Source organism: Scatophagus argus, chromosome 16 (genome assembly GCF_020382885.2).
Source record: "Scatophagus argus isolate fScaArg1 chromosome 16, fScaArg1.pri, whole genome shotgun sequence".
Classification (NCBI taxonomy): domain Eukaryota; kingdom Metazoa; phylum Chordata; class Actinopteri; family Scatophagidae; genus Scatophagus; species Scatophagus argus.
In genome coordinates, this window is record NC_058508.1 from 3936270 (window position 1) to 3955320 (window position 19051).

At 42.8% G+C, this 19051-nt stretch overlaps 3 protein-coding genes and 4 non-coding genes across 11 annotated transcripts; 2 read left to right on the forward strand and 5 right to left on the reverse strand.

Moving 5' to 3' along the window:
• The first annotated feature begins 740 nt into the window (after positions 1–740).
• Positions 741–5156, forward strand: LOC124073475 (caseinolytic mitochondrial matrix peptidase proteolytic subunit). Its single transcript, XM_046415734.1, has 7 exons — positions 741–849; positions 1620–1721; positions 2762–2833; positions 2937–3033; positions 3848–4035; positions 4128–4233; positions 4525–5156. The coding sequence occupies exons 1-7, from the start codon at positions 838–840 to the stop codon at positions 4755–4757; spliced, it is 810 nt and encodes a 269-aa protein (XP_046271690.1). The 5' UTR covers positions 741–837; the 3' UTR covers positions 4758–5156.
• Positions 5157–6943: 1787 nt separating this feature from the next.
• Positions 6944–7015, reverse strand: trnaq-cug. Its single transcript has one exon. It is a non-coding gene; the product is annotated as a tRNA-Gln (tRNA).
• A 764-nt stretch (positions 7016–7779) lies between these two features.
• On the reverse strand, positions 7780–7851 carry trnaq-cug. Its single transcript has one exon. It is a non-coding gene; the product is annotated as a tRNA-Gln (tRNA).
• A 761-nt stretch (positions 7852–8612) lies between these two features.
• Positions 8613–8684, reverse strand: trnaq-uug. Its single transcript has one exon. It is a non-coding gene; the product is annotated as a tRNA-Gln (tRNA).
• A 1228-nt stretch (positions 8685–9912) lies between these two features.
• Positions 9913–18207, forward strand: LOC124073489 (ATP-dependent Clp protease proteolytic subunit, mitochondrial-like). 3 transcript variants are annotated; one of them, XM_046415758.1, is made up of 2 exons: positions 9913–10107; positions 16591–16992. In XM_046415758.1, the coding sequence occupies exons 1-2, from the start codon at positions 9984–9986 to the stop codon at positions 16821–16823; spliced, it is 357 nt and encodes a 118-aa protein (XP_046271714.1). In that variant the 5' UTR covers positions 9913–9983; the 3' UTR covers positions 16824–16992. The 3 variants fall into 3 exon arrangements, 2 of the variants coding, with proteins under 2 accessions (XP_046271714.1, XP_046271713.1); XR_006845682.1 differs by lacking the exon at positions 9913–10107 and adding an exon at positions 14779–14890 and having other exon boundaries at positions 16591–18207; XM_046415757.1 differs by lacking the exon at positions 9913–10107 and adding an exon at positions 15310–15367 and having other exon boundaries at positions 16591–16968.
• On the reverse strand, positions 10017–10099 carry trnal-cag. Its single transcript has one exon. It is a non-coding gene; the product is annotated as a tRNA-Leu (tRNA).
• On the reverse strand, positions 10551–15246 carry LOC124073479. Of its 3 annotated transcripts, none has more exons than XM_046415741.1 (5): positions 15016–15245; positions 13842–13967; positions 12647–12969; positions 11131–11254; positions 10551–10990 (listed from the first exon to the last, which is right to left on the reverse strand). In XM_046415741.1, exons 1-4 carry the CDS (start codon positions 15022–15024, stop codon positions 11179–11181), a joined length of 534 nt encoding a protein of 177 aa, XP_046271697.1. In that variant the 5' UTR covers positions 15025–15245; the 3' UTR covers positions 10551–10990; positions 11131–11178. The 3 variants fall into 3 exon arrangements, with proteins under 3 accessions (XP_046271697.1, XP_046271696.1, XP_046271694.1); XM_046415740.1 differs by having other exon boundaries at positions 10552–10994; XM_046415738.1 differs by lacking the exons at positions 10551–10990; positions 11131–11254 and adding an exon at positions 12001–12510 and having other exon boundaries at positions 15016–15246.
• Positions 18208–19051: the final 844 nt, after the last annotated feature.

Here is a 19051-nt window from a genome sequence, read left to right on the forward strand (position 1 = left end):
TCAACCACCACCTAACCATGACAATAAACGTTAGTTGCCTAATCCTAACCCTTACCTTAACCTAACCATAACCTCAGCCTAACCTTAAAGCAAGTTTTCACCCTAATATTTAATTATTTACACTGTGAGGGCTTGCTTTTTGTTCCCAAAAGTAAGGCAGGTTCTCACGATGTGACTGTGAAAACAGATTTTTGTCCCCACAGGAATACACATCCACACACATGGCTTTTAATGGAGAAGGATTCTTTAAGATTCTTTACTAATATAATAGTGCATTATGTTTTATGACGTAAGGTCATTGTATGTTTTACGCAAAAGATGACTATTATTAATGAAATTTGCAATGCAAGAACCCTGTATTTGACTTCAGTATAGTAATTCAGCAAATACATTTGCATTCTCCTCACTACTGACAGCTGTACACAAGTATAATGCTCACAGTTAAAAACCAAACTATCGATATCTATGTAAATGTCTGAACCCAGAACAGTGGCCAAGGCTACTGGTTGATGATATATATATTTAATGATTTCACTATAGTGGAAAAAAACTTACAAAAGTGGCAAAAGATCATAAAAAGTTCATATGAAATAAAATGCATACATACAATATAAAGAATAAAATAAAATTGTACATTGCAGTCTCTCTCTCTCACACACACACACACACGCACTAGTGCGCATCCAGTGTGTAACTATCAATAGAGGGCACCAACACGCTTTTCTGTCATACCCGAAGAAGAAGAAGAAGAAGAAAGCGGTTCAGAGGTGAAATTGGAAGTGTTTCCGGTGTAACTCGGGGTCACACAGAGGGGAGTAAAGCCTAAAACACTTCAAAATGCTGTTACGAGTGAGTACAACAAGTTTTATGAAGCCTGCCTGTCGCCATGGCTCACAGCGTAAACGTGTTTAATGTAAACCCGGTGTTTGCTGCTGTCGTTGCTGATTGCCGTGTGCAGCCGGTTAGCTAGTAGCTTATAACATCGCTTCATGGCATCACCCTTTCAATGTCCGGGATCCATAGTGGAATTTTGAAGGAGTTTGACGCTTCTGACGGTTTAATTTGAACACTAAAATTAAATGCTGAAATGTTACGGCATTCCAAAAAAAAGTTTCAACAAATTAGGTGCGCTTCCCCCCCCCCCCCCCCCACTTGTTTTACATTGACAAACTCTCCATTACATTGTCAGAACTCCATAAGTAAATCCTCTAATTCTAACAGCGGTTACACAAGCGCGCAGCCTCTCATACTCTCAATAGGTTACACTTAGTTTTTTTTAAGCATAGAAATTAATTCTTGTTTTATTCAGACAAAGAAAGAATAAACATAGTTTGAGCGGAATTTATTTATGTATAAAAGAAATAATGAAAAAGAAAAATGCACAGAAACTGAACTCTTTGTGAAGTAAATTATTACAAGGCTAATGTTAAGATCCTTTGTCTAATGTATTTGTCACATTTAACTTTTGTAACTGTTCATCCAAGATATATGTCATAGATACTACTTTTGAGAGGTTTTTTATTTACATTTATTTATGTTTTCTTCTTCCATTTAATATATGCCGTAATGTTTGAGAAAATGTCTAGAAACCCTTGTGTGTTTTCTGCATGTGTGTTCAGAGGGTGTTGCACATCGGTGGCTTGACGCTGAAACACAGCAGGTCCATCCACTGCAGTCCTGTATGGAGGAGTCCTCTCATACCCATAGTTGTGGAGCAGACGGTGAGTGAGGCGATTTAAACTGCTGCCACGTGTGTTACTGCTGCATTATGTATGACTGCTCTATGCACACACACAACCCAGAAGTGTCCACACTTCGTAGACCTTGTTCAAGTTTAAATACCTGAAATTTCCTAGTGGGAAACGCACACATACGTACACCCTCTGATTCACAGAATGACATGAGTTTTACAGTTTGGTGTTTGCTTTGAATAACCATGATGAGAAGAGAGAGAGGGGGGATAAAAACACTCCCCAAGCATACTTTCAGTTACATGGATTTTGCATAGAGTAGTGTCTTCACATGGGGAAAATAATAAATGACAAAAGTACGCTCATCCTGACAGTATGCAGGCTGAAAGCTGCTCCATTTTTGAGTGTGCTTTTGACAGACCCAGTTGTCCCACAAAACAATGCATGAAAGACATGAAGGAGCTTCTCACAGCCTGAAAACAAAGACTGGTGGTGAGGCAGCTTCATAAAGATTATTAAGTGTGGTTGATGTCGGACACCACACCCATTTCCTGTTAAAGATACACTATATAGACAAAAGTATGGGGATGCCGACAGAGACTTTAACAACATCGCATTCTAAATGCACAGACAGATTTTGCAGCTTTTCACAAGATATTGGAGTGTTTCTCTGGGAATTTTTGCCCATTTGTGGAGTAGAACAACAGTGAGTTCAGGCACTGATGTTGGGCCAAAAGGCCTGGGTCACAATCTCTGGACCAGTTCATCCCAAAGGTGTTTGATGGGGTTGAGGTCAGGGCTCCATGTGGGCCAGTCAGGTTTTTTCACATCAAACTCATCCAACCATATCTTTATGGAGCTTTTCTTTGTGCAATGGGCCACAGTCATGCTGTGACTCACCAAACTGTTGCCACAAAGGTGGAAGCACAGCATTGTCCAAGATGTGTTGGTATGCTGAGGCATTAAGATTCCCCTTCACTGGAAATAAGGTGCCAAGCCAGTAGTGATGTTAATGGTTGGACCAGGATGATTTCATTGATACAATTATACCTTTTTTTTCTTTCCCCCAGGGCAGAGGAGAGAGAGCGTATGACATCTATTCTCGGCTCCTGAGAGAGAGAATCATTTGTGTAATGGGTCCTGTAAGTGTCTCCCTGCATGCTGAGATTGGATGAGCTTTTTTTTCCATCGACATGTTTTCACAGTGACTTACAGCGTTGCTCTTCCTCCTCCTCCTCTGCTCAGATTGATGACTCTGTAGCCAGTCTGGTTATTGCCCAGCTGCTCTTCCTGCAGTCGGAAAGCAACAACAAACCCATCCACATGTACATCAACAGCCCTGGTAAGATGTCAGTGGGGTGCTGGATATGTACATTTCTGAAGCTGTCGGGCTTGTGGCAGTGGGTAAATACATAACAGCATCATGAATAGACAGTGCACGTGTGTAGAAAATTGTAGAATATGAATCAGTAATATGATAATCTCTAATCGTCTCGCTAATTTAATTGTTATAGGTGTGTGCTGTTCATGTTATTTTGGTTGTGTTTTAATCAGTTGTTGATGTGATGCGTAGATCTACAGGTGCGTCCCCTTTTTTTTTTTTTTTTACATGTAGTCAAAACTTGTTGCTTTAGTGGAAAGCTGTGAAGTCCATAACCATAACAAATCAGATGGGAAGAGCTTTTGTTTTTTGATGATTTGAAATGTGCTGCATTGCAAAACATTCAAAAGAAAACTGAAAAGGGAAAGTTAATATATGAAGCTCTGCTGGAGTTTTCCCATTAAGCCCTAGTCCAGTAAGAAAAGGGAATAGCACAGATCTTATTTCCCTTTTCAATTGTCTTATATATTTTTTTTCCTCTTTTCCATTACACATTATAACTCATGCTTTTCCATTTAAGCTTTCTGTTTTCCATCTCAGGAGTTTAAATATCACTTTCCATTTTTGAATGGCAATTCATAATATTAATTTGTTATTTCAGTAACCAGTTTTCTTTGTCGTATTTTTTATTGCCTAATTATCTTCAATAGAACACGTCTCATCAGTTTTTCTTCTAATTATTGCTTGCCTTTCCAGTGTTGATTCTGGCATCAAGACGTAAAATGAGTCAATTAAATCAAGCTGTGTTTTTTCCTCATCCTTTCCTGCCTCCCAGGCGGTGTGGTGACAGCAGGCCTGGCCATTTACGACACCATGCAGTACATCCTTAATCCCATCTCCACCTGGTGTGTTGGCCAGGCAGCCAGCATGGGCAGCCTGCTCCTGGCAGCAGGAACGTCAGGCATGAGGCATTCGCTGCCCAACGCCCGCATCATGGTTCACCAGCCTTCAGGAGGTGCCAGGGTAAGGTGGTCTCCAAAGCAAAGCTGTCAAGCCTGTTAAAGTGATCGTTTCACTGAAACAGGGGAACGATAATCAGAGTGCTGTGTGTCCAGGGTCAGGCCACAGATATTGCCATCCAGGCTGAGGAGATCCTGAAGCTGAAGAGACAGATCAATAACATCTATGCCAAGCACACGGGGCAGCCGCTGGAAACCATTGGTAGGTTTGCCCAGCTCATCATAGTCGTCCCCTGCAACAGACGGCCCTGTGCTGTCACGACAGGATACTATTCACCACACACACCGCATACACAGCACATCCTGCATGTGTTATGAATTACAACAGCAGTGAAAAAGCTCTGTGCTGGCTGTGAAGAGAGAGGATTTCACCTACATCTGCCATATTGTTCAAAATGTATATTATATATGTGAGTGTGTGTGTGTATGTGTTCCCACAAATTAATTGTCATAATTGAATTCTCATTTCTTTCCTCCTCTCCTGCCTTTTTAGAGACTGTGATGGAAAGGGATCGCTACATGAGCCCCATGGAGGCGCAGGACTTTGGTCTTATCGACCGGGTCCTGGTCCATCCCCCTCAGGCAGGCCAGGATGAGCCTGAGCTGGTGCAGAAAGAACCAGCAGCAGCAGCAGCAGCCAGTCCCTCTCCACAGCCGGAGTCTCCAGCTGCTGAGCAGGTTTCCCCTGGGACAAATCCCCCCTCCTCATACAAACCTGAGCCATGAGCCCACCACAGAGCTGCCACGAGTTGATACCTGGCAGTTCCTGAGAACAAGGCCAAGTTGTGTTTGTCTTGTCTGAAGTGGCTTCTTTCTTCCCCTTAACCAACGCTGTGCGACCTCCATATGTGCAGGCATCATGTGAGCCGAAAGTGACAGTGAAAAATGAAGTGAATCTAGTGCTCAGCACAGGTGTGTATGTGTGTCTTTTAAAATTACTTTTGCCTCACTAGTGAGGCAACTGTACTTGAGTTTATTTAGGGGAAGAGAAGCCCGTTAATCCTGGAGCTCCTGCTCTGTACCTCCTTGCTGCAGAGACGTCCACTGAAGAGTGGAGAGGACCTGTATGACCTGCATTTGAATACTCTTATTTGTAATAAAAATTATCATATTGACCACAAGTCACACAATGTGGGCTTCTGTCATCTAAAGATCATCACATCAACAGTAACACACTAGCTTGCTGCACCTGCCCCCTGCTGGACAAAGTATGTAATTAATCAAAAAGTCACAGCTCAAAAATAAAGAAATGAAGATTTTAGGCTGCAGTTTATAGACCATGTTTTTAAATGTGTTAAATGTCTCAGCAGTTACACTCCTGCATCCTGTGCAGACATTAGCACCCTGCCCGCCTCCTGTCTGACTAGCCAGTCGTATAGTGGAGCTCAAGCACCATATACAGTTTTGCCAAACTTTTGTAATATTTTCTTAACCTGATTTTGGAATGAGAGCAATTTCCTTCTGAACCCACTCTTTAATCCAGTCAAAGGTTACAGTCGACTGAAGCCTGCAGATGTTCCAGCCATCGAGAAAATTCCTCATCATCCACTGAGGGAGTTTTGACTGGGTCGAGAGATGCTGGAGGTCTGCGATGCACCCACACTGCGTTTGAAAAGGGGCTTTACAGATAGATTATAGGCAACTTCAAGTGTCACTGCAGTGCACTCTGCCTTCACTGCTGTGACAAAACATATATTTTACAACAGAAAAGGTGAAGACTGATAAGTGAAATGATTTGCCTGCTCAGTCATGCAAATATTGAAATCAAATAAATATCTTGACTTCCCCTGGGCACATATAAAAAACACCAGTTGTGAGTGCATACGTTTGCCCCACATGTTCTTGAGAAGAGATAAACATGCTAAGATCTAATTGTGATACTGCTGGCTCTGTATTTGTTACATTCAACTCATGTCATTTTGTTGGCATACTTGCATTGGGTTTGCATGTGGTTTTTCTCTGTGTACTGCAGCTTCTTCCCACAGTCCATGAAACATGCACATTAGGTTAACTGGCTACTCTATGTTACCCCGAGGTGTGCGCGTGTGTGATTGTCTGTCTTTTGTCTGTGTGTCAGCCCTGTGATGGTTTTTGCTGGAACAGACAGAATATAATTTCAAGTCTGGAGACACACTGGTCTGCTTTGCAAAGTTGTGTCTTCACTACAGAAGCAACAGCGCCCTCTGCTGTTGAAAAACTGGAGTAAAAAAAAGCTTACAACACCTGGTTGGTGTTCTCTCACTGTCTGCCCTGCTTAGCTTCCACAATCAAAGTACTCAGTGTCCTGCAACAGGCTCTGCTGACATTTGAAATTTACCCATTTGAGATCAATCTTCAGATTTCAAACCACTTTTAGTTTTAGATTTTCTTGCATACTCTTGTACTTTGATATTCTTGACTGAGACTGACAGTTCAAGCAGTTTAAGATGCTTCTGTGCTTAAAACCACACACTGTCAGAAATGGGATTCAAACACACGCCCCCAGGAGGGGGCTGCAACCTGAACACAGCACCTTAGACTGGGCCATCCTGACTCCTTCATGTTGTGAAAATAGTCATTTGACAATTTCTTAACTGCCATGTTCACTCTAAACTTTCGTACATCAACAACTTCATTTCCTGTCCCTTCACAGTAAAAGTTATGACTTCCTATGAATATCAGTAAATGATATACTCTCTTTACAGACACCAAATCTTTCCAAAAAAGTTTTCAAATGTGGGCTAACTTTTGCTAGCTGATGTCTCTCTCTTTGGTTTACAAGAAAAGCAGTAATGCAGTCTTTTGTCGATTCTTTCTAAAGGAGCTCATTGACAAGGTTTAAGGAACACAAAATGAGAAATTTCTCCTACCTCGTATGAAGGTTTCCCCATAGTGGAGAAATGATATTGTGTCTTCAAATAAGATGTAAGATCAGGTTCCACTGAGATTTGAACTCAGATCACTGGATTCAGAGTCCAGAGTGCTAACCATTACACCATGGAACCTCTATATGTGGTGAGTAGACAGTTTCTTCTATGATCTCAGCATGTATATCATGCATGCAGAGCACTGAACATAGAAAGCATGCAGCAGTAACAACAACACGGACAATAACAGAAAAAAAGCAGTTTTTACATTTAAGTAAATTTATTACAGTAACCTACTAAGTGAAATGTTCACGGAGATGTGACAAATGGTCACTTCAGGGCTAATTCTGAGAGACTTCTTACAAACAGGGATGCTGTATAGGAAGGATTCTTAGCGTGCTAACTTTACTCAGGCTGACAAGGCTTAGAAACGGTGCTGCTCATCACCTTCTATTCCGTCTTACAAACTGCTGACTTTTCTTTGCCAGTATCATCTCACTGGCAGAGGATGTGATTCAGGAGCCTCCAGACCAAGACCTGCTAGCATGTAAGAAAAACACATGCTGTCAGAAGTGACGCGACATCTAACGGTTAAAATCAGTTGGTGTTTGGACCTCCTGCTGCGGTCCTGCTTGACACACCTGCTGTTGTCCCTTAGTCTTATTTATACATTATTGTTTTTATTATATTGTTGTTTTTTATCACTCCTGTACTCTTTTATTGTTGCTGTTGCTATGCGTCTCTGTCTGTGTCCAGAGTGCTCACCATTAAACCACAGGACCTCTGTGCACACTGAGCAGTCTTTTGCAAATTCATTCTAAAAGAGCTCATCAATAAGGAACTCCTCCTTTATGAAAACTACCTGATTGTGGAGATTGCATCCTTAATTGATACTAAAGAGCAGGTTCCACCAAGATTTGAACTCAGATCGCTGGATTCAGAGTCCAGAGTGCTAACCATTACACCATGGAACCTGTGCACACATGCAGCACACATGCAGCACACATGCAGCACACAGTGGCTTCATGATCTCAGCATGTGTGTCATCCTGACTTCAAATACCTGAACCATCTCACTTGGACCAGCAACTCACTCCAAAATCAGAGAGAAGAATCCAGTGTTTTCCCTCAGAGAACCACGACCACGAAAACACAAAAGCATCTGAAAGGAGGAAACTCAGCCTTTGGTCATGTGCACGTGTTCCAGATACTTTGTCCCATCATTCATGAGCCACCAAAAATGGGGGTGGGTGTATAAAAACAGCTGTAATTCCTAAACAGTTAATCCCACACTTTTGTCAAAGCCCTTTAATTAAAGTCTTCTTCATTTCCAATTCAGTGTGGTGCTGTGCAGAGGCCAGATGCCAACAACCTTGCACTTGTCCCAGTACATTGGGACCTAACTGTGTATACACAGACAAGAATACACCTACAAAGATTTCTTTGTGGTCACAGTGCTGACGGACTTATTGTACTGAAATGGCAGTGGTCATTTGTGAATCACAAGAGAACTGACTAAAGAACAAGGACATTAAAATACTGGAAAAAGAAATGTATGAATAAATCATCCTAAAGGTAAAAGTAAGTAAAAATAGTGAAATAATCTTAAAATCAGGTGGTTTCACAACAGAGCTGAACTTAAGCAAATAATTTGAATTGTCAGGCAGGAAATCAAAGCAGTGGAAGTCTGTGACCCACAGAAGCAGCTCTCTGACATCTAAAACTCTCTTGAGATCAGGTTCCACCGAGACTTGAACTCGGATTGCTGGATTCAAAGTCCAGAGTGCTAACCATTACACCATGGAACCTCTACACAGGTGATCACAGGTGATCACAGGTAAAAATGAATTCTTATATGAGTGCAATCCCTCAGGGGAAGCAGCTATAAATGAACTATAAAAATATAATTCAGTCAGGTAAGGCTTAAGCATATCAGGCTTATGGTTGTATCTTACTGTAATAACATCTGACATCGTTCAGTGGCTATTTCAAAGTGAAGCAACTTTACATACCTAACATAATAATAATAAATGTCCTCATCTGTCCTGTTCCATTAATTAATTGGGGCTGAGGAAAGCAACATTTGACGTCTACTCGGCCAACAGAAAAAGGGCGGAGGCCCGGGAAAAACGGGCGGAGGACCACCACCTCTGACAGAGGCACAGGAGATGTCCCTGAGCCAAGACCAAGGAAGGAAAACGGTATCACTCAGCTAAGAAGTCATCAGGACGAGACAAACAACCCAGTCTCTCCTCCTCTCCCTGTGAACTAAAGCAGCCTCCTCATCCATAGGATCCTCGATAACAGGACATGCCATTTTAATAGTAATTACTCGGTCGGTCTCCACTGAAATGTGTGGAGCCAGATGGTAAATGCAGAAATTTAAATTTGTAAGGCATAAAACCAAAGAAAACACGATTTCCAGCTTCAGCAGTACCACTGTAGATTTCACTGTTCGCCAGCAGGGGGTGTAGTTTCCCCGTTTCTGTCTGAGTCATGTGCTTGTTGAAGGGTCAGGATACTCCGGAAAACGAAGAGAAGCGCAACAGCACACGCTGCGTTGCAGGCAGTAGCTACTGCTGTGGACGATTTCAGGTGCTGGTGGAATGAAAACGTGACATGTGGGCCACCAGAGCTCGTTACCTGTGAATTCGAGAGCCACAGCCGTATTGGTGCTGTAGGTGTGCCGTAGTTACGCTGTATGTGCACTGAAGCTGTGCTGCATCTTTTGCTGTAGTTATACAGGAACAGTACTGGATTCCTTTTTAATTTGCTTTGAGTAATACCAGTTCATTTTTGTATTCAATAACCAGACAAAAACCTTTACTCATTTTGTTTCTCTGTGAGAAGAGCACCTTCAATTTTTTGGGAAAGACAATTAAAGATACCCACAACAAAAACTGTATTTGAAGTTGTGTGCGTTTTTTAGCCCGGCTGCATGTGTGTGACAGAATGAATGAATGAATGAATGAATGAATGAATGCAGCGCTTCAGCTCTGTAAAGGGGAGGAGACAGACAGAAACTCAGCGTCCACTGAAGAAAAGCTGCTCCCAGACTGAGTTATCACGGCATCTTACTCGGAGAATAACTTACCTCTCTTTCTGAAATGGGTTTGAGCGAGGTTATAGTTAAAACAAGCTGTCAGAAGTGGGATTCGAACCCACGCCTCCAGAGGAGACTGCGACCTGAACGCAGCGCCTTAGACCGCTCGGCCATCCTGACTCCTTCAGGTAACGAAAAGGCACTTTACAACTTCTCAACTTATACAGCATTTGCACGTACTTTCTCAAAGTACCTGCGGTTTTAATTATGCTCTCTTAGTGTGCTAGAACATGTTTTTGAGGGATCTATTTTACCTCTCAGCACAAAAGCCAAATGAGACACTCAGGAGACAGGCAGGAAGTCTTTTCTTCTTCTTAAATTCTCCTCCAAAGAAATCCCATCTCTGTATATATGCACTATTTTACTGTGTTTTTAACAGGATGTGATGTGGGCTGGCTGGTTTCATTCCCACTCAGTCCTTATAAAAACAATCCTATTGAAGACACATTATAAACCAAAACAACTTGAAGTGCTTTGAGATTTAACTGTGACTGACTTTAAGGGCTTTTGTTATTCTCTTAGAGTCAGTCCAAAGACCAGGACCCAAAATGCAGACACAGAGTGAGGGATAAAGTGAAGAAAAGAAAGTTTAATTAAAACAGAAACAGAAACCTCGGAGCAGACCCCAACTCAGTGAGGGCGGCCATCTGCCTTGACCGGTTGGGTTGTGAGAGAGAGAGAGACAACTGTGCACAAGTATGGTGGAGGAGGAGGATGCAGGTTGCTGACAGAGTCTGTAGGTTGAGGTCAATGGCACAGCTTTCCACCACAGTCTTTAGGTTGGTGCCACATGATGTTGGACATTGGAGCTTCAGCTGTCTGCAAGAATCTACAGGTGGAGGAAACTGCAGGTTTCTTGCATGAGCTATAGGAGGAGGCGGAGGCTGTTGTCTCCCAAAATATGCAGCAGGTTCCTGCCAGAATCTGCAGGAGGAGGTGATTGAGGAGGAGGTGCAGGTTTCTGGAAGAGGATGCCGGCAGGAGATGAGGGAGAACACAAGTCGCTGCAGTCTTTCTGAATGCACAGGTAGAGCAATGGATAATATAACTAGCAGTGAAGCTCCAAACTGACTTGATCAATTCTAACATACATTTAGAAACACTGATTTTGTTCATGAACATCTCCTAAGAATTCTGAGTATGTGACTCACATCACCATGTTCATGATGTTCTGTGAAGTCTTTGGATGATGTGCCAAATCATTTCCAGCACCTGACCAGGCAGCAGTTTGATGTTGTCATTAGGAACAGCAGTGATCCACCAGCTGATGTTTGTCTGAAACGACACAAAACAAAACCTGTTAAAGTATTGAAAACATGTTATTAATGTCTCTCACGTGTAGCTCTTCAGCAGCCACTCTTTTAGTTTGCTGCACCTTTTCTGTGCAATTTACTGACTGGATTTCAGTTTACATGAGAAACATTAAGTACAAACATTTTGAAAATTTGGGAAAATCAACATGGCTTATCTTCAGTGAACGCTGTAACAATATATCAGTACACATACTGATTCAGCTGTAGTGGCGGCTTGTTTCAGTTTGGCAGCTCAAGACCGAAGAAGGGAGACATCATCTTTGTAGAGATTTCAGGAAGAAGCAAACTGTGACTGTCGGAAGAGGATGGAGCTGCACCAGATCGGTGGATGGTGTAGCTGTATATGGAGGCGGAGGTGTTTGGCAGAGTCTGCATGCAGATGATGGAAAACACTGCAGGTGGAGCTTTGAGTTTTTCTTCCAGAATCTGTAGGCAGAGGAGGAGGAGGTGCAGGTTTCTGGAAGAGGATCCGTGAAGGAGCGGACTTTGGCTTTGGAGGACTTGAACAATCCATCAGAATGTCCAGGTGGAGGTGGCAGCAGATATTTCTGGTTGCGGGTAAAAGTTGACAGATTTCTGCCCGAATCTTCAGGTGGAAGTGGTGGGTGCAGGTTACTGGCACAGGCTGTAGGTGGAGGCAGTGGTGTAGATTTCTGAGAGAGGTCGCATGCAGGAGTTGGAATCAGCTCTAGTCGGAGCAGTCAGGTGTCTGCTGCCTGCAGGTGGAGACTCGGTCAGCAGACGGTTGATGTATTAAGTAGGCAGAGTTCATTTCTAAACACGGGTGGTGGAGACTGCAGGTGAAGGATGGAACATCTTACTCCAGTTGGATTTCAGAGGTTGTTTGAGTTTGGCAGATGATTTCATTTAGTTGCTGGTTGAGGTTGAGGCTGGTTTGAACAGTTTTCTGACAGTTGACAAACGTATTTGATCTTGTTTAACTAATATAAAATAAAGTTGGCAGTGGAACTGCTGCTTTCGGTTTAGTTGGAGGTTTTTGCTCTCTTGTTTGGTGGCTGTTCAGGGCTTGGTTCTCCAGAAGTATCAACATTATACAGGGGAGGATACACTCCAACCCCGTACGATACGTCCACGTGCACCAGTCCGTCTTCATTGGCTGATGACGTAAACGTGGGACGATCCAGTCTCTCCCACAGCTTCTGCTTGATACGTCGTCCCAGCTCTAAACTGTACGGACGAACCCTGCCACTCTTGTATCTATGAGCCGTGGAATGTGAAGCAATTAAATAATCACAAAACTTTTGATTGACAAACGCATATATTGAAAGACTGAGTGGTCAGTATTGGAATAATTTGACAAATGCCATATGATCTGACTGAGAGAGTGACATACCTCAGCATATCATCTACCACTCCATGGTATAGTTGCTGGTATTCTTCCACTGAGCAGTTGTGTATTTTCAGTGGAGCATCACGGTTTACACCAGCTGAGCTCAGCTGCTTATCAGCACTGGAGGGCTGGGGGCTGGGAGGCACATTTGATATCCCTGGCAGGTCAGCGGGTGGGATCGTGGACTGAAGGCTTGGGACCAAATTGACGGTCACACGATGTTCAGTAGAAGGTTTGGAAGGAAGAGGAGCAGAGCTTCGTTTCCTCTTGCGGGAGAGGTTGGCAGTGGATGCAGAGTGCTGAGGCCCGGAGGTTACATTCAGAACCTGAGGAAGATCATCAGCACACGAGAGGATGTCAGGCTCTGCTCCAAAGTTTAGAGAGGACTGCTTTGTCAAATTCCAAGACACCTCACATATTCTGTTCAGCTGTTTTTACACCTGACTGCTCAAACAATTTGGCTTCAAGGGCAATAAAAACGCATGGAAGCTGAGAACGGCGTAGCTTGCAGTTGTTTCAGTGGCATCTCAACATACGTTACATACATACATACGTCAACAAACGTTAATACGTGTTGTTATATTGAGGGACTTGACAGACTTTCTCTGTTTGTCGTAAGAATGTTTTCCTCAGTGATTTGATATGAGGATGTCTACATGATGGCTAATTATTGTCAGAGATAAGCTCACACACAGTGGTGATCTGCAGCAGATGTGTTACTGTCTATTGGGCTGCAAAGAATTGTCACTGACAAGAGAAACTACCCACACTGATGGATGTTTGAATGTTCTGACTGTACCATTAATACATACGTTATTTACATACTTGATTCAACCATTAATAAAGTATGGATTTAAGTAAGTAAGATTAAAGTACAGCCTGATACATTGATCAACAATCTGATCTGATCCATCTGCCATGTTAAACCAGCTGCTACAGTCAGACACCATCTGTGCATGCTGGCACCCTGATGAACATTACTGAGTATTAAGAGGAAATGACTGCTTGTTTTCTTGTTATATCCCATTGATTATCTCGTTATCTCGGGACAGCAGCAGCATTAAAAAAACGATTGCTCGCTTGGTCGTTTTCGGTGTCTGTAAAATGAACTTCAGCTGTTTCTTACAGAGAAGTTTTGAGCAGTGAATGAGTAAAAAACTTGTTATGTTCCTTTAATATTTTCAGCCAGATGTCTGACCTGGTCAGTGCTGCAGCACAGACACTTGCTGTGGTCTCCACTCTTCCCTGCACGGTTTGCCTGGCGTGCAGAGAGTCTCCTCTTCCTCCAGTAGGAATGATCTTCCAGATGGACAGGAACGTCACACTGCAACAACACACACACACACACACACACACACACGTGTTAGAATGAGGCTCCACCAGTGCAGTAAAAACGGTGACTCTGAAAAATGTGCATTTCATAACTTTTCTTGAGAAATGATTATTTCTGAGCACAGAGGCCTGTTGACTTTCCAGCCAATGGAGCCTAAACAGTGTAGACTTAACTAGCTGGACCCCAGTTAACCTTCATGTTTAAAACTGTGTGTGTGCACCGAGTTTCTGTGCTGGAAAAGTACACGACCCAACATTTACTGTGTTATTATGTAGGGAATATGCAACATATAAACACCAAACTTAAAGGCTGAACGTTTGAATAAAAGATGTTGACACGAGGCCTCTCTTTATAAACAGGCTCTCTAAGTCAGATAATTAAAGGCTCCACCTTAAGGCCCTTGTAAGGTGGCCCTGGGCTCAAGTTCCCAACGTTTTCCAATTAAAATGACTGCCAACCAACGCTGTACTTTTTACTTAACTACACTCGTGTCTTTTGGTTACTTGTTACCCTCCAGATTAAGAGTTTTGCATCCAAAACAAATGAAGAATTTACGAAATGTGAGTCCTTGATGTAAATTAACCTACTTTACTACTCTACTCACAACTCACAATTCTACTCACAATTTACAGCTCAAACAGTGAATTGAAAAGAAGTTTCACCTCAACCAACCATTAAAACTCACTACACACTAAACTACACATTAACACATGAGTAATAATAATGTAATGATACATCGCAGTCTAACAGTAACAGTTTCAGTATTATCTGAATACTTCCTCCATCACTGCCGCCTCCTACACTGTGTTTAATACGCATGCGTTGGCCTGAACGGGTCCCTCATCTCTCTCTGCTTTATTCATCCGGAGTTTTCTTACAGGATATTGTGTGTACCATGTGACCCCCGGGCTGAGGTGAGGTGGGGGTGTTCATGACACAGCTTGTTGGCAATACATCAGTGAACTTTGAGGCTTTTTACAGTCATGAATTTCAAATACAGACAAAATTCAATAAGACTTTCAAAGTGTTCAAATCTCACATTTTCCATGATGGAAGTTCGTTGTGTCACTTTCGCCTTATTCAGGGAGTCTGTGGACCTTGACAGGATGGAAAAATCCTCAGTCGAAGCGCTAATTTTCCAAAAATAGCCGATTGAAAACTTGTGCAAAGCTTTCTTGACCGTCAGATGTTTGTTTGTTTTTGAATGATGCTGGAACACGAATGATGCACCTGGAGACCAAACCTGGCAACCATGGAATCGTGCCCTTCCATCCTGTACACGTGTGTGATTGACAGGCGCGTCTCACCTGTGGGATTTCAAATCCCATCCATATTTCACTGTAGAGGAATGTACAGCTCTGACTGCGGCCTCATCGTGTTGTCTGCTACAAGTTGGCTCTCACTCTTTATTTGAACTGATTCGATCTGTGCAGGCTTCTGCAACACTTTGACACGCACACTGCGTTTCAAGCTCATTTCTTCATGTGTTCACAGAGGATTTGGGATTTTCACTCAGTCTGTGTCTCAGCTTTGTCAGCTCTCACGCGTTTATGTACATTATGTTCCATAAACACCACAGAGTGTAAAAGATGTGTGTGCGGCTTTAATTGGCCTAATGAGGCGAGCACACACACACACACACACACACACACGCACACACACGTCCGCAACAATGAAACACAGTTTACTTAGAAGTTTTACTCTCTTACTTCCCTCCAGATTGTCGCATTTATTAAAAAGTCCATAAACGTCAGTGCGAATAAGACAGAGTCTGTAACAGGTTAGATGAACGACTTTTACCCAAAAAGTCCTTCACATGTCATTAAATGTAATCCGTGTTTCTGCAGGACCCTGAGTGCTGACGTCCTGTGAGATACGCATTTTACGCTCAGCCGCAGTCATTTCATTAATCATTTAAGATTTTCTACGTGTTGACACGATCAGTCAGGATTTAAGTGTAATTGACTTCCAGAACTTTTGTTGTTCCACACAGAATCCAGTTGTGCCCAGTAAAAACATCTGGATGAGTCCAGCACCATCACAGCTGCCCGGACGGATTTCGGGTTGTTTCATTTTTTTTATTGTTACGCGGATTACTACTGAATAATATTCAGACAAGAAGTGAAGACAAATTCAGGCTGAAAGTCACAGATCAAACCTCAGGAGATTTTCCACTGAGCTAAATGGCACAATGAAATCAGGAACACATCTGTAGCTTTGCCAATAAAACTAATTTGAATGTCACGACTTCCTTCTTAAAATCCTTAATAAAATAAAAGATAAATATGAAGAAAGTATTTATTCAGTCAGATCCCAGAGGAGCGTGTGATCGATTGGCTCTTTACCAGTCGAAGCCCTGCATTTTCTTCCTGTCCAATAGTCTTCTCTTCAGACGTCCTCTCAAACTTACACCCCATCCAAAGAAGTATAGTGGGAGGATGCTTTACTTTACTCAAGGGGACTGTGCGTCCAGTTTCCTTTGTAGGATTTCACCTACATCTGCCGTATTGTTCAAAATGTATATTATATATGTGAGTGTGTGTGTGTATGTGTTCCCACAAATTAATTGTCATAATTGAATTCTCATTTCTTTCCTCCTCTCCTGCCTTTTTAGAGACTGTGATGGAAAGGGATCGCTACATGAGCCCCATGGAGGCGCAGGACTTTGGTCTTATCGACCGGGTCCTGGTCCATCCCCCTCAGGCAGGCCAGGATGAGCCTGAGCTGGTGCAGAAAGAACCACCAGCAGCAGCAGCAGCCAGTCCCTCTCCACAGCCGGAGTCTCCAGCTGCTGAGCAGGTTTCCCCTGGGACAAATCCCCCCTCCTCATACAAACCTGAGCCATGAGCCCACCACAGAGCTGCCACGAGTTGATACCTGGCAGTTCCTGAGAACAAGGCCAAGTTGTGTTTGTCTTGTCTGAAGTGGCTTCTTTCTTCCCCTTAACCAACGCTGTGCGATCTCCATATGTGATTGTCTGTCTTTTGTCTGTGTGTCAGCCCTGTGGTGGTTTTTGTTGAATCAGACAGAATATAATTTCAAGTCTGGAGACACACTGGTCTGCTTTGCAAAGTTGTGTCTTCACTACAGAAGCAACAGCGCCCTCTGCTGTTGAAAAGGAGAGGAAGAAAATACTTAGAACACCTGGTGCTTTCACACTTTCTGTCATCCGAGCACTGACCAAGTCTCACCCGTGCTTAGCTTTTAAGATGAGACATGTTCAAGCATTCAGAGGATTACAGACAATACAGGCATGGGTGCTACAAACAAACTGTTGAAAATCATCATTAGACTTTTATTTGCCATTATACATTCATCTGCCGCTGCAGCTGGAGAAGAAGTGTCTTTCCTATAACATGTTCCTCCGAGATTTAAAATTTAATCATTGGATACAATGTTCAGGGTGCTAACCATTACACCATGGAACCACTTCAAAGCTCTAGATTTTCCTGCATAGAAAGTCATTTTATCATTCTAACTTTAAACAGGCTGACAATGTAGAAGCTTAAGGTGCCACTGCTCCCAAAATGTTTTCAGAGGTGGGACTTGAGTCCACACCACCAGGGCAAACTGCAATATGAATACAGAACTTTAGACCACTCAGCCATCCTAACTCCTTTAACAGCTTCTGTCCTAATACAAATCACTTAGTAAATAAAGCCTTACGTACCACCATGTGCACTGGGAATAAAAAAAAATGGAACAGATCCCTACATGATATTACCATGTGTGTTATACAGCCAGTGAAGCAGTGGTTACCTTTGTGGTGGGAGTCAAACAGGACACTCAGATTTGGAGCGTGTTTGAGTGATTACTCAAGTGAATTTCCAACTCTTAAGACGTACAAATGACATACTCTCAATTTAAATTGAAATTTACAGGCTCCAGATTTTGAATGCCTTCACTGTCTCCAAATTTGGGCTAGCCACTGGCTAGCTGGTGTCTCATTCATTTCCAAGAAAAGCAGTCAGACGTTAACAGTAAACCTTACTGTTGCAAAACAACTTACTGAGTAAGAATCTTCAGTGTGCAGATGAGAAGAACTCATCAGTAAGGTTTAGCTTACACAAATGAAGAAACTGCTCCTTTATGAAGATTTATCCATTGCAGAGAAGTTGTATTGTCTCTTTAATTAGTCCTTAAGATCAGCTTCCACTGAGATGTGAACTCAGCTCATTGCTCATTGAGTCCAGCACACTAATCATTACACCACAGGACCACATGCAGTGTCTTCCATGATCTCAGCATGTGTGTTGTACATGCAGGGTACAGGACATAGAAATGATACAACAGTAACAACAACACAGACAAAAACCCAAAAAAGCAGTTGTTTTTGTCCTTATGAAGACTACCCAGTAGCAGAGAACTTTTACTGCTTCCTTAGTTAGTATTTAAGATCCCACTAAGAGTTGATCTTGGATTGTTTACCATCACCATGAAACCTCTGCATTTCACACAGACAAATTCTTCCATGAGGGTTGGGTTCCACCAAGACGTGAGTCCACACACACACACACACACACACACACACACACACACACACACACACACACACACACACACACACACATCATATATCTATATATAGAGAGATAATTAAAGCATGTTTTTCACTTACTGAAAGCAGAAAGAATGCAGTAAAGACAATGCATCTCAAACACACAGGAGCAGTGGGCTGCATCAAGCGGGGGTTAAGTGCCCTGCTGAAGGGCACATCAGTCGGCTAATGGAGGGGAGGAGGATTTTTCGCATTAATCACTCCACCATACCCAAATTTTCCCTGGTGGGGGAATCTAACCAGCAACCCTCCAACCACAAGCCGCATCTCCAACCTCCAGGCCACAGCTGCCACCCTAATGATAGAGTAAGTGGGAAAAAGTCAAACAAGCTTCAAATCATTGCTGTGAACTTTCTGCTGTGCGACTGTGACCTGAGCTGAGCTGACCTGAACGTGATCTGAGACGGCTGCTTTTGCATTGGCGACATGCGCTCTTCTTCTGACAACCTGTGAGTCAGTTGCTGTGAAAAGCACAAAAAGTGTTTCATCATTCAGAGCAGGATGCGATGTCAGCCTT